The following is a 12,499-nucleotide window of genomic DNA, read 5'->3' as shown; positions in this document are numbered from 1 at the left end:
GTATTCTGCGACCTGGAATATCCATGACTGGATACGGTCGGGCCTACGAGGGCGCATGAATGATGACGAGAATTAAGGTTAAGTGGCCACTGTCTGTTGTTTGTCCGTAGTGAAATTGTGAACGTCTCCACCAGGATTACGTTTGACTTAATAAATTACAATTTCAAAAAGTGGAAAAGTCTGTCTAGATCCGCCAGAGTGCTCCGATGAATTTATTTTGGTATGTTGGGAGTGTCACAGCAACAGTAAGGTGCTTAGAATTCTAGATCACTACCGAGTTCAGTCCAGCTCGCCTCTGTGGTCGTGCTTTTTGTAGTTGTTAATGGTAGTGCCTGTACACGCTTATTCTGTTCAACTCAAAATTGAGTCGAATGTACTCATTTCAGCGGCAAGTATGGCTACTCAAAATTGAGTAGCCTTATGTTGACTCACTTTTGAGTAAACTACGTTCTCACGTAGACTGAGTCAAATCCACTCGCCGGTATTTTCAGTTGCAGGGAGAGTTTTTGTTTTGATTTTTATTCAAGGAAATGGAAATTGCCTGCTCCGGATTCATTCTACCGGAGCAAAAAACGGTTCAACACCGTTTCCCTAAGCAATTCGTACTTACCTGAAGGCATTTCAGCCGGTTTTGAGTTACATTTTCTATGAGGTTTCCTCCGGCATGACTGGCATTTTTTCCAAGTCTAGGATTTTGCTGACTGAGTGGCTTTTACTCAGTTTGACATTTCTCGTTTACTCAATTTTTGACAACTCGATACATCGGACGAAAGTGAGTACGATCGACTCACCTCGTGAGTAAGCAGAAGTTAGCGTGTATAGTATACTCTTATTATTTCAGTGCCAACATTTCAAAGGGGCGTAATTGCTTTTGTAAACAATGGCTTCAGACGTCGATTTCTCGAAAATAAATGCTCCCTCCTCCAAGTTAACAATGCTAGCTAGTAGAGGAAACATTCATCTACTTGTTAGCGTCATAAATTTTTATGAGTGAGCTTTTATTCGCGAGAAATCGATGGCTAAAGCCATTGTTTACAAATGCAATTACGCCCCTTTGAAATGTTGGCACTGATTTGATTGCAATTGACGAGTGCACGGATGGATTTTAGTTCACTCACTCGACAAAAAGTGACACAACAGCGGGGCCCTGTTTACAGGGCCCCGCTGTTGTGTCACTTTTTGTCGAGTGAGTGAACTCAAATCCATCCGTGCACTCGTCAATACATAACTGAACTGAAAAATGACAGTTCAAGCATGTCTTTTCAAAAGGATGTATGTAACATTTGATAGGAAATTAGAAACATTGATAGCAGTACCTACACGTTATTTTAAAACTACCCAAATTTGGGTAGAATCCACCCAGATCGGTTAAAACTGAACCTACCCAAAAATTTTGGGAGTGGCAAGTTGACAAATTGACAATATCTACATGAATCCGATCGACTTTGTCAACTGGTCACTCCCAACATAGTTTACCCATTTTTGGGTGGGTTCAGTTTTGACAGATCTGGGTAGATTCTACCCAAATTTGGGTAGTATTGAAATAGTGTGTAAGAGATTTTTAAATCCTAGTATGATAAATGGATGACGTTCAATAGAATTATGAAAAATTTAGAGTTTTCGCAAACGCAGACAGATTTGAGATTTGACAGATCGGTCTTCACATGCCTCAGATCAGATACACTGGTTTTTATTTTGCAGTGACGATACGTCGGTTACTCGGAAAGAATTGAGGATACTGTCGGCTAGTTAAAATCCATTTTGTATCTACTTAGGCTCTGAACCATTTGGTGGATTTTTTTTTTAACTTTTGCTTAAAATTTGACAGATGGAAAGTTATTGATTAACCCTGCTATCCGAGCGTGGTTATTTCTGACAGACAAGAATTTAAATTTTGTCAACCTTGGCTAGAAAACCGGTCGATCGACAGCACGGGGATTTTCGAACATAGAAAATAACTTTCGAAATGTCACTTTTAACCACAAGTTAAATTTAATTCGGCAAATGGTTCACAGCCTTAGAAACAACTTGACGCATCTGCTGATTGAAAATGATTGCTTTATTTTTTCACATATGACGTTTAACTGCGAGTGTATCTGCAGTTTTTGTGTTACCATCAAATTTTGATAGTTAAGTCATGTTGACAATAAAAGGGTGTTTCAAACCCATTTAAAAACAATGAAAGAAGACCACATAGGACGTTCATTAAATATGTTTTCCATAATTCATTAAAATTTCAAATCATGTTTTTTATTAACTCGTAGGAGAGGCAGGCATTTTATAATCGGTTAGAAATAAAACATCGATTTGTTTATTTTTGCGACTTACGTCCTTTGGACATATTATGCTTGAGTTATTCTTCTCAAAAAGGGGTTCCAGCAGGTAGGTCGAAAAAGGTGATCCAAGAGACGTTTCTCAGTGGAACTGACAGCTAGAAATCTAGAGTGTGTGAGTGATATGGTGTTAATGGTGCTGAATGTAAACATAAACAAAGCAGAAATTCATATCAAGATCAACATGTGAAAAGGGCATACAAGCTTTTTGTAAACAAACATTCTTATGCCCTTTTCTCGCCACCCATATGACACCAACGCAAACCATCAACATCGCCGGTTTCCCCTTCCCGATGATGTTGTTAGTTTGCGTGGGCGACCCTCGGTTGGCGAGAAGAGGGCCTACAAAGGTGTGTCTACAAAAAGTTTGTATGCCCTTTTCACATGTGGCTCTTGATATGAGAATAAACTGTAATAAAAAGTTCTTGGTAAACAAAAATGTCAGCTGATTGCAACTGTCTCGTGGACAGCCTTATGGCAGAATTGCTATCCTTCAACAGAAAAATCCGCGGAAATCCACTGGAACTTTTGTAAACAGTATCGGAAATCTTCACCGAAATCGCCCGGAACCATCTGGAACGTTTGAAGTCTTCGTTGTTTTTTGTACATGTCAAAATAAACACTGAAGTAAAAAGTAAATCATGCTTTCTGACAGATGACATAATAAAAAGCTACAGTTGAAACTGGAATGTTGGCATCACTGGAGTGCGCAATGCCTTAAGCTGGACGCAGCCAGCTGGAGTTCGACAGTTGTTGTTGATACCGGAGAAGCACGTGACCGAACATTCCGGTTAACAAAACAAGTGGAAAACCGGCAGAATCTTGATGGAGTAAATTATATTTATAATTGTGTTGTTTCTTTTGCAGTGATCAGAGATCATCAAGGAGCAATCAATTCGGTACGATAGTGGATGGTTGTTGTTGTTGCTGTTGTTGCAACTGCTGCATAGTAAAAGTAAATAGAGCGTGGCTTACCTCCCCACTACGGTCGAGGTTGGAAAATGTAAACAATTTTACTTGGATTTCTTGTGTGTTGCTGCTGCTGCTGCTATAGTACAATATGCAGTGCTTAGAGAATCGACGAGTATCATAAATACGATGGAAAGGGCGAAAATGATTGAGAAAGGTTACGTACGTACTAAGCCATGTATGTCAATAGCCAACCAGCTGAGCAAACATGGATGCTGCTGGCTGCTGTCATCTACATAGAGATATAATCCCAACCGCCACCGATGCATGTGGCTGCTGCGAAGGAGGAGGCGGTGGAGGAGGAGAGGCAGATGGTATTGATTTCCGATTCAATTCTGGAACTGTCGGCACCGTGGTTAGTTCGCAATTCAGGGTCGGAAATGAGAAACGAAGCAATTTCCCTGGCACTGATGTTGGTGGTGGCGGCGATGCTGGTACCGATTGGGCAGGGAGCTGTGGATATATTTTCCGTAAGCTCACGCGGGTTTTTCGGCTCCGTAAGTTTTTCGGGTGATGTTTAATTTGTGAGTTGGTGTCTTTATTTGACAGGGTATGGCTGCTGGCGACGGAAAGAATAAAGAACAGCCGGAACCCGTACAGGAGGATCTAGAGGACGTCCATTTACAAACTTGCGTGACGGATGTTTATGCCGAGGAGCCAATTAAGTTCGACGAGAAACTGCTTTCATTATCGACGATGGGCAACGCGATTAAGGAAATTCCCAAGCCTCCGGCGATGCCAAGCCTCAAGCAGACTTTGAGTCGATTTACGAACGTGTTCCAGCTACCTAGGTTCTCGGAAATGGGCCAAGAACTCAAAGCCATAATCGGCGGGATTCGAGCTATCGTCGATGTTTACATCCAGCAGTGGATGGGATTCTTCCGGAAACGTCACCGGGAGACTGTGGGGAAGATGAAAGCTTCGGTGCAGCAGATGAACCGGCAGATACGCGATTCCTTCGCCAATCATTTCGCCGAATTCAAGGACGTTTGCCTATCGGATTCGAACCGGTGCCTCCAAAGCATCCAGAAAAGTGTGGAAGGTTACGACAAGCGATTGAATAAGAACATGGCAGCTTGCAACGAGTTCGCAGAACGCCAGGTGAATCAACATGATCGATGGGTGGGGCATGAGGCGAAATTGCTGGAAAGACCGTTACTCCGACTGGAAGGTTGCTTCGGAGAGGGTCATGTCGGAATCAGTCTAGCTTCATGCGTGGGAAATATGGTAAGATGACAAATTCTGATTTGGCCCAAGGTTATTGCAATTCTTCGTAGGTGAGCAATACGATGAAGGCGGCGACGGATGGCTTGAAACGATTCTCCGAAGCGATGGGAACTGCATCGACCAGTCTGGAGAATCGGTTGGGTAAATTCCAGGAATGCGTTGTGAATCGGAAAAAGCTACTGGACCGAGGTCAGACGCGAATTGCCGAACGGGCCAAGCAGTGCCTCCGGAAGCAATCAACTGAAGAAGGGGAAATATTCGGAGGCGACCACGGGGATGAGTTCTAGTAGCCAGCTGGCGCTGGTAAAATGAAATATAGCTAGAATATTAATATTAATTAGATACATTAGCGCATATTGATGACAGCCATTTGCGAGCTCGGCTGCTAGTCGTGCTCTGGTTCGCCAAAGAGACAGAGACACTGTGTGGAAAGTGATCTGGTGCCGTTAGCTAATGGAGCTCGTAATCAACTTAGTCCTAATTGGGCTTGGCGTGCTGCCATTATTGTCTTCGGAAATTGAAATGGATTTTCCTGGTGGCAGTGCCCCTTATGAGCTGGAGAGGTGTTTTAGCAACTGGAAATTCCTACGGCTACCACTGGACTTGGTACCGTACCTTTGGATTGATGGTGAGCTGCTGATGGATTACTACGACGACGCTACCGTCAGCGACGATGCCGACCGCATTGCAACTTTGAAAATTGAATTTTTCACTCTCGTCTCGTCCGGAGTTCATGAAATTGATATTTTTTTGCGATTGCAAGCCTTAAAAATTCAACAGAGTCTAACCGGCCTTACTCAATCGAACGGATCTTGCCATCCCGATATTCTCAAATGCTCTCACCAGCTATACCCCCACATCCGGTTGCTTCAGCTTGTAATCGAAGCTCGAGTTTCCATCTGCCTACTGCATTTGCAGCGCAAAATCGAAGGCTTCGAACAACGGATCAGTCAATTGGAATCCGAAATTCGAGAGGTTGTCCATTCTCGTTAGCTTCCCGTATTATAAACCAACAGATGAGTTGCGTTTCCTTCTTTCAGAACGAAGCCCCACCGGTGGATTTGCTTCATCAGTACGCTGTCACAATCCGTCAACTCTCCGGGGACGTCCGGGCAAAGTTCCGCCAGACAGGTGGTTGCCTTCGCAACCGCATAGAAAACGCCCGGCAACGAAAGCGGCCACTGGAGCGCCACCTGGAGAACCTCCTATCAAGCTGCCTGACAGGTCAATAAATTTGCTGCACCCTCCACCGGAACATCCGCAATACAATGTGTACGTACAAGAGAATCATTGCCGACGGACGGCGAATGCGATGCGGAAAATATAATCTCTCGAGTCCTATTAGCATTCTGTCAGGCCGGGAGATGGGCGGCGGCGGCACAGCAGCTTAGAGAGTATCACGCACGCTGTGTCCCACGTTTCCTACGCGACGACCATGAGAAATAATAAGAAGGAAAATAAAGGCAGAAGACAGCTGACTAAACAAACTGAATGCATGGGTGTTTTTATTTTTCCATCCCAGAGGGAAGTGTTGCGAAATTTACAGTTGTTAAAATGGAAATTCCTACCTTTTTGTGACTGTATGTATACTTTGAATGATTAGAAGCTATTATGCCCATCACGGTAAAGTTTTGTGCGTGCACGATTGACAGATGACGCATTTTAGAATCACAAATTTTCATTTTGAAAGTCAACGTTCCCACCGCTGAGAATAATCTTAATTGCAGCTGTCAAAGTTCAAGATGACTTCAAAAAGTGGGAATTCATCCCCGCGTCCAATAAAAGCTACCAATTCCGAAATGCAATCAATTCCGCCTGCACTGTCATTCCCATCAGAGGGTGCGAACGAACAAACGGAGACGGAAAGCATCTATAAATATGACCTTCCGTCGACACTGGAACGTCAGTCGCATCCGAACAAAAGCATTTTCCGTTTTACGTCCGGAACGCACACGGCACGGCAAAAGATTGCCATCGTTCGTTCCGTTTTCTCTCCGTCGGCAAAATTTGCGCACGGAAAGTACTTTAACCATCGTCACCCCGACCACCGTCACTACTTTTGTCCCGAGAGCTTAGTGGTTTCATTGTGCTGATTACAAACCCTCTGCCGGTGTCATCCTAGTCTAAATTCCACTCTCTCCTCCGCCGGAACGGAAGCAAAGGCAGACGACAGCAAGGAAGTCACCTGGCATGAAGATAATCCCGATGATGGTTGTCTTGATTTGTGCCTCCGGTAGCTGGCACCATGGACCATCACCACCGCTACCGTGGAAGGCATCCGCACTAGAGCTCCGCATTCCAGGGCTGGGCCGGGTGAAAATGGAGGTAAGGTGGCATTATTTTGCATAACAACAGGCTCTCTATCTTGTCGTCGTCTAAACGACGGTATGAAGTGGTAGGCGTTGTGCGTGATTTCATGCAAATTGAGCTGCTCTTTAGTCGGAATTCTTCGTTCGGATGTCAGGAAGGCTTGGCTTGGGGGGGCGGCAGATACTGATGGTGGTTGAATACCGCAATGCTATCGGTAATTTGCGATAAGGGGGAAATGTTTGCCATTTCGATTCCATTTATTTGATAAGCTTTCTGGTGGATAACCCAAAATAACACATTGCCTCTGTTGATAGTTTCAAACGGACGTGACTTCGGAGACTCCAGCGGATGGTGTAGCGATGGAAACAGTCAGTAAGGGTGAGTCGAAGCGAGATGATGGAAAGCAAGCGACGAACCCGTCAACGGCAGCGACACTAGCTAAAGATAGCAAGCAAACGACTCAGAAAATCGACAGGGAGCCTTCGAAAACAACGGCAGTGAAAGACAAACCGACGGAAGCACCGGCTAAGGAAACTGAAGCAAAAGCAACGACACTTGCCAAAGATAGCAAGCAAACGACGCAGACAATCGACAATGATCCTTCGAATACAACGGCAGTGAAAGACAAACCAACGGAAGCACCGGCTAAGGCAACTACAGCAACGACGGATGGCGGCAAACAACAACCGAACAACAAACCAACTGAAGCGACGACCGCTGAGGCGAAGCAAACGACAGACACAGTCGGTAAATCACCGACGACAGAACAACCAAAAGAAGAGCAGGACGCAGCCAGCGATCCGGATGAATTCGATGACAGTGACATATGGGACGACATGGAAGATCCACCGGAGGAATTCGGTCGCGAGTACGATCTGGATCCCAGTTTGTTCGATTCCGGTGGCGATGATCTGGGAGATTTCCAGCCGAAGCTGCAGCTGCCTCCGAACATGACAAAAGATATGTTCTTCGATGCACCCGTGGACGCTAAACCTCCCAACCCGGCGGACGACGACGACGACGCCGAAGGGAACGGCATTTTCGAACGGATAAAGCGCTTCTTCAGCATTGCAAACATCAAGGAACAGTTGGATACCATTCCGGGCAAGATGCAAGCCCTGATGGACCGGTTTCGGCATAAGAAATCCGATGGACTGAAGAAGCTGAGGGAAAAGATGGACGGCCTTGCCGAGAAGGAGGGACAGAAGATCGCGAAAGCGTTTTCGAAACTGAAAGCGCCCAAGCAAAATCCCCAGCAGTGCATTGAGCAGATTGAGAAGTCGTTCAAGCAGTACGAAGCGGCACTGCAGGGCGGGATCCAGCCATGCATGCACAAAGTCCAAAGTGTGATGAGCAAACAGGAAGGTGCCCTGCGGAATGCGCAGGCCAAATTTTCCCGGATGCTGACAGATATGCAGGACTGTGCCAACAAGCTGGATTCGTCCGGCGTCAATTCGATTGTTAAGTCCATCCTGAATATAGGCAGCTGCACGAAAATGAATGTGAGCTTTAGGGGTGGTTAGATTCGGTTGGAAATTCACAGGATTTGTTTTACAGATTCAATCGAAGATAGAAGACTCGCTGCAGCCTCAGATGAAGCGACTGTCGGAGATGGTTCAGCAACAGGGCTCCAAGCTGAATGGAAACATGAATGCAACCGGATTGTGTGTAGAGCGGCAACTGCAGTTGCCGCAGTTTCAGACACTGCAGGAGGAACTCGTTGCCAAGGGTAGGCAGTGTCTGGAAAGGGGCGGTTGAATTGTGTGTCCAGTACTGTCCTACCTTTTCAAGAGCGGCCGTCATTGTTGGATGGTCCCAAGCGGAACAATAATAAATCAGTTTGAGCAGAGGCTTAACCATCGATTGTGGGCCTTTACTGTGGCACGTGAAGGCGTTTTTCCGAAATCATTAAATACCCACATATAAAACGCTCGTAATTACGAGGCTTTGTTCTTCACTGGTCGTGCCGACTAAAATAAAATATAATTGTGTCCCTGGAACGTAGCTCATGGGTTGACAGCAGGGGTGCCAGGTATATTTTGAAAAAAATCTTCATCCAGATGAACAAAATGTCTTCAACGGTACTTTTCAAATTTGTAACCGGGATGTGGATCTGTGCTGAGATTTTTAAAATTGAGCCTTTACAGAAGTTCAGGAAACGGTGTAGAACTTTAAGGAATTTTGTAGAACTTCGGGAAACTTCGTAGATCTTCAGGAAAATACGGAGAATGTTTAGCAACTTTCAGCTAACTTTGCAGAGGTTCAGCTAACTTCGAGGCATTTCAGTGAACTTCGTAGAAGTGCAGAGTATTTTGTATAAGTTCAGCGAAATCTGTAGAAGTTAAGTAAATTTCGTAGAATTTAATTGATCTTTGAAGAAATTTAAAGCAACTTGAAAGAAAATAAGTGATTTAACTTGACTTCTGATTTCAGGAAACATCGGATAAATTCAGCAAAATTCTGTGAACTTCGTAGACATGGTAACTTGGTACAAGTTTGGGGAATTTTCGGGGAAGTTAAGGGATTTTTTTTTTATAATTTAATGAATTTAATTTCAGAGCAATTCGTTGTTATTTAATGATCTTTGAATAGTTCAGGAAACTTCGTGGAAAATCAACAAGAAACGTAGAAGCGCAGGCAGCCTGGAATGAGTTAAGCGAATTTCGAAGCAATTGGAGCGAATTTCTTGGAACTAAGCAAAACAGTTCAGCAAGCTTCTAACTTAAGGGATGTTCGCTCCATGTTAAGGTACTTCGTAGCAGTTTGTCTTTTAATAAGACTCAATGAAGCTCAATGAACTTCCTGGAAGTTGTTTGAACTTCGTTAAATATCAGGAAACTTCCCAGATGTTCAGGAATATACGTAGAAAAGGGTGAGGGTGCTCCTTTCGTTAAATATCAGGAATATGTTCTGGGAACGTTCTAGAAGTTATCCAGCATTTTACGATCACTTATGGCCGCCACAATCTGGCTGAGTTTCTGGTAGGGAACATAAGATTTGAAGTTTGGCTTGTGTCGTTTGACGTGTAAACGATCAAATTTGAACGTTTACCGTTTGACTGGTCGACACAACCCAAATGTCAAGTCATATGTTCCCTACCAAAAACTCAGCCAGATTGTGGCGGCCATAAGCGCTCGTAAAATGCTGGATAGGATAATCTCCAGGTAGACGAAGATTCCAGTTAAGTCCTCTGGATGTTTTTTTCAAGAGACCAAGTAGTATTCTGAAGTTGTTCATAAATACAAATGACATCTTTCAGATATCCTTCCACGACAGTTGGTTGATGAAGAAGTATGCAAACGATCTACAACTGAACAAAGATTTCTGAATTATTATGAAAATCTTAAACCATAATTACGTCTCTCAGATATTCTCCCAAATGGTAGGTTGGCAAGGAAATATTCTAACTTATCGAAGATTTCCGTAAAATCCTGCAGATTTTTTTCCAAAACATTATTTACATTATTCATAATCAACATCGCAAAGGGGCATACAATTTGAAGTCGAAATCTTTATTTTTAGCAAAAAATTTCACTTGTAGGCTTGAAATTGCAAAAAGCCTTCGCAAGTTTTCTTCAATTTCAACGTGTCTTACAAAATCTTCACAAAACACTAAATGTCTTCAAAATGTCTGCGGGAACACAGAAATTCAAATGTCTTCCAAATGAAGACTTATCCTTAAATCTGGCATCCCTGGTTGACCGCTCACCGACTTCTTTTGTGCGCGTTGAAGGGCGCATGGATGGTGATTTTCGAACATGCCATTTTGAAAAATTTGGCGTGAGCCAAAATGGCCAAATTTCAGCACAAACTTGGTTCCATGCCTCTAATGAACAATTTTGCGAAGTTTCATGGAATTCGGAAGGGGGGAAAATAAAACCAATTCGACAGTTGGCGTGGAACTGCTCTAAAGTATTTTTAGACGAACATGATGGAAACTCTAGGAATAATTCGAAAAGAATTCCAATGGGTAGTATAATAAGAGAAATTTGAGCCACATCTATGGATACCTACTCAGGTTATTCTGAGAACCTCCTGATTCCTGCTTAAACTTAAGCACTTAAAGATAATTCCTGGGTAGTGTAACCCTCGTCTAGGGTGACAATTAACAACCCACCCTTTTAACGTATTTGCCATGAGCGTGTGCTTTGTCTGTTATGATTTGTTTTTGTTTTGATCAAACGCTCGGCAACATACTCACCGCTGCTTTATTTGTAAATATTTTAATTTGTTATTTTCATAGTAGATTTTATTCGTGTAGGCATGTTTTTAGGATTAGAATATAGTGTAAAAATTATCGTTTAAAATTGTCGCGCGTGTAGAATAAAGTTAGGTCCCGTTTCTCCTCCCGCTGCAATAGAAGGCGAAAAACATAAGCAGCATGACATTCGAGCGCGGTTGCAGGAGAACGATGGCGGTTGTTGTATTGTCCGCGATTATCAGCTAGTACGGAAAAAGGAGAAAGTTACGAGCCACGGTTGGAAATTGACGCGTTTTTTTCCCCGTCCGTTTAAGTGGAAACGATAGTTAGAGTGCCGTTTTTGTGGCGTGTCCGCTGGAGGAATAATTCCCAGCATCGTTGCGGGATAGTGACGTCGTTTCCCCGAACAGTGCCGTGGTTCGTGAGTAGAAGCGAAGGGTGTCGGATCACCGCCAAGGGAAGCTAAATTTCAAGGATTTTTCCGCTTCTCGGCTAAACCCCAAGGATCCCCGAACACCCACCATCCTCACTGCGGTGGCTCAGCCAGTAGAGCCAGTCCCGCCACCGCAGTTAAGAGCCAAGGAGGGACGAAGCAGGCCGAACCGAAGGAGCGTTCACCTGGGTAGTGCACTGCGGTGACTACAGGGACCATCTACGGCGAGTAGTTGGTCAGGTGATTCGTCACCATCGTCGCCGGGGGGGTTCCAATAAAGGAGCCTTGCTCATCCCCCCCCCCGCTGAAATCCAAGGACCGCTGCTACGCAGCTAAAGTGAAGGAGAAAACGCTCGGCACAGACCGAGTCTGGAGCCGAGTGAAGCAGTACAAACAGCAACCGCCGCCGCTATCATCGAAGGGCCTCACCGAGTGACACCGAGGACAACGAGGAGAAAAGGGAAAGGTTAGAGAATAATAGACGTCTTAAATTGTATTTTTCTTTCTCTTTTCTTATCAATCCATCCAAATCCGAATGTCTTTGGGGGAAGTACTCTGCTCGTAGCCGCCCCGCCGGGGTTAATCGGGCCAGCTATAGACTGGTAAGTAAGCCGTAACTTACAGTAGTTCTGAGGAGAATCTTCAAAGGAGTTCTAAGGAGCACCCCAAGTTAGTCCTTAGCATATTTCTAAGAAAATCTTCACTAGAATACAATAGAAATTCTGAAGAGAATACAGGCGATTCGTAAAGCATCATTCCTAAGAACTTCTGTTCATAGGTTCAAGGAAGTTCCAAGTGAATTCGAGGGAACATTCCAAAGGAATTCGGAGGAGAAATTCAACGGTAGGCTGAAGCAAGTTTCAGCGGTAATTTTTGGGGAACACTTAAAGAGTGCTGATGAAAATTAAGTAGGAATTGTGATGCAAATTCCGGATGAATTGAAGGGAAAATTGCAAACAATTCTTAAGGGGATTCCTAGGGAGTTCGAAATTGATATTAAATAAAATTATGGAAAGCATCTTCTAG

General features: G+C 44.1%; 3 protein-coding genes across 3 annotated transcripts in view; 2 read left to right on the top strand and 1 right to left on the bottom strand.

Moving 5' to 3' along the window:
• Window positions 1-12,499, bottom strand: part of LOC135696926 (uncharacterized) — a 186,879-nt gene that overhangs the window by 50,864 nt on the left and 123,516 nt on the right. The window lies entirely within an intron of this gene.
• LOC135696895 (uncharacterized) lies at window positions 3,607-4,823 on the top strand. Its single transcript, XM_065216433.1, has 3 exons — window positions 3,607-3,772; window positions 3,852-4,529; window positions 4,580-4,823. The coding sequence occupies exons 1-3, from the start codon at window positions 3,614-3,616 to the stop codon at window positions 4,814-4,816; spliced, it is 1,074 nt and encodes a 357-aa protein (XP_065072505.1). The 5' UTR covers window positions 3,607-3,613; the 3' UTR covers window positions 4,817-4,823.
• Window positions 6,451-8,714, top strand: LOC135696894 (uncharacterized). Its single transcript, XM_065216432.1, has 3 exons — window positions 6,451-6,854; window positions 7,154-8,341; window positions 8,397-8,714. The coding sequence occupies exons 1-3, from the start codon at window positions 6,720-6,722 to the stop codon at window positions 8,595-8,597; spliced, it is 1,524 nt and encodes a 507-aa protein (XP_065072504.1). The 5' UTR covers window positions 6,451-6,719; the 3' UTR covers window positions 8,598-8,714.

Source organism: Ochlerotatus camptorhynchus, unplaced genomic scaffold (genome assembly GCF_037179485.1).
Source record: "Ochlerotatus camptorhynchus isolate MF236.1 unplaced genomic scaffold, CSIRO-AGI_Acam_v1.1 ptg000063l, whole genome shotgun sequence".
Lineage (NCBI taxonomy): Eukaryota > Metazoa > Arthropoda > Insecta > Diptera > Culicidae > Ochlerotatus > Ochlerotatus camptorhynchus.
This window is presented reverse-complemented; position numbering and strand designations above follow the sequence as displayed.

What these genes read in the sequence shown, in the direction of transcription:
- LOC135696895 (XM_065216433.1), top strand. Translation starts at nt 3,614, where the DNA reads ATGGTATTGATTTCCGATTCAATTCTGGAACTGTCGGCACCGTGGTTA. An exon ending in GAGCTGTGGATATATTTTCC is followed by an intron (nt 3,773 to 3,851) that starts GTAAGCTCACGC and finishes TTTATTTGACAG; the next exon opens with GGTATGGCTGCTGGCGACGG. An exon ending in CTTCATGCGTGGGAAATATG is followed by an intron (nt 4,530 to 4,579) that starts GTAAGATGACAA and finishes AATTCTTCGTAG; the next exon opens with GTGAGCAATACGATGAAGGC.
- LOC135696894 (XM_065216432.1), top strand. Translation starts at nt 6,720, where the DNA reads ATGAAGATAATCCCGATGATGGTTGTCTTGATTTGTGCCTCCGGTAGC. An exon ending in TGGGCCGGGTGAAAATGGAG is followed by an intron (nt 6,855 to 7,153) that starts GTAAGGTGGCAT and finishes CTCTGTTGATAG; the next exon opens with TTTCAAACGGACGTGACTTC. An exon ending in GCAGCTGCACGAAAATGAAT is followed by an intron (nt 8,342 to 8,396) that starts GTGAGCTTTAGG and finishes TTTGTTTTACAG; the next exon opens with ATTCAATCGAAGATAGAAGA.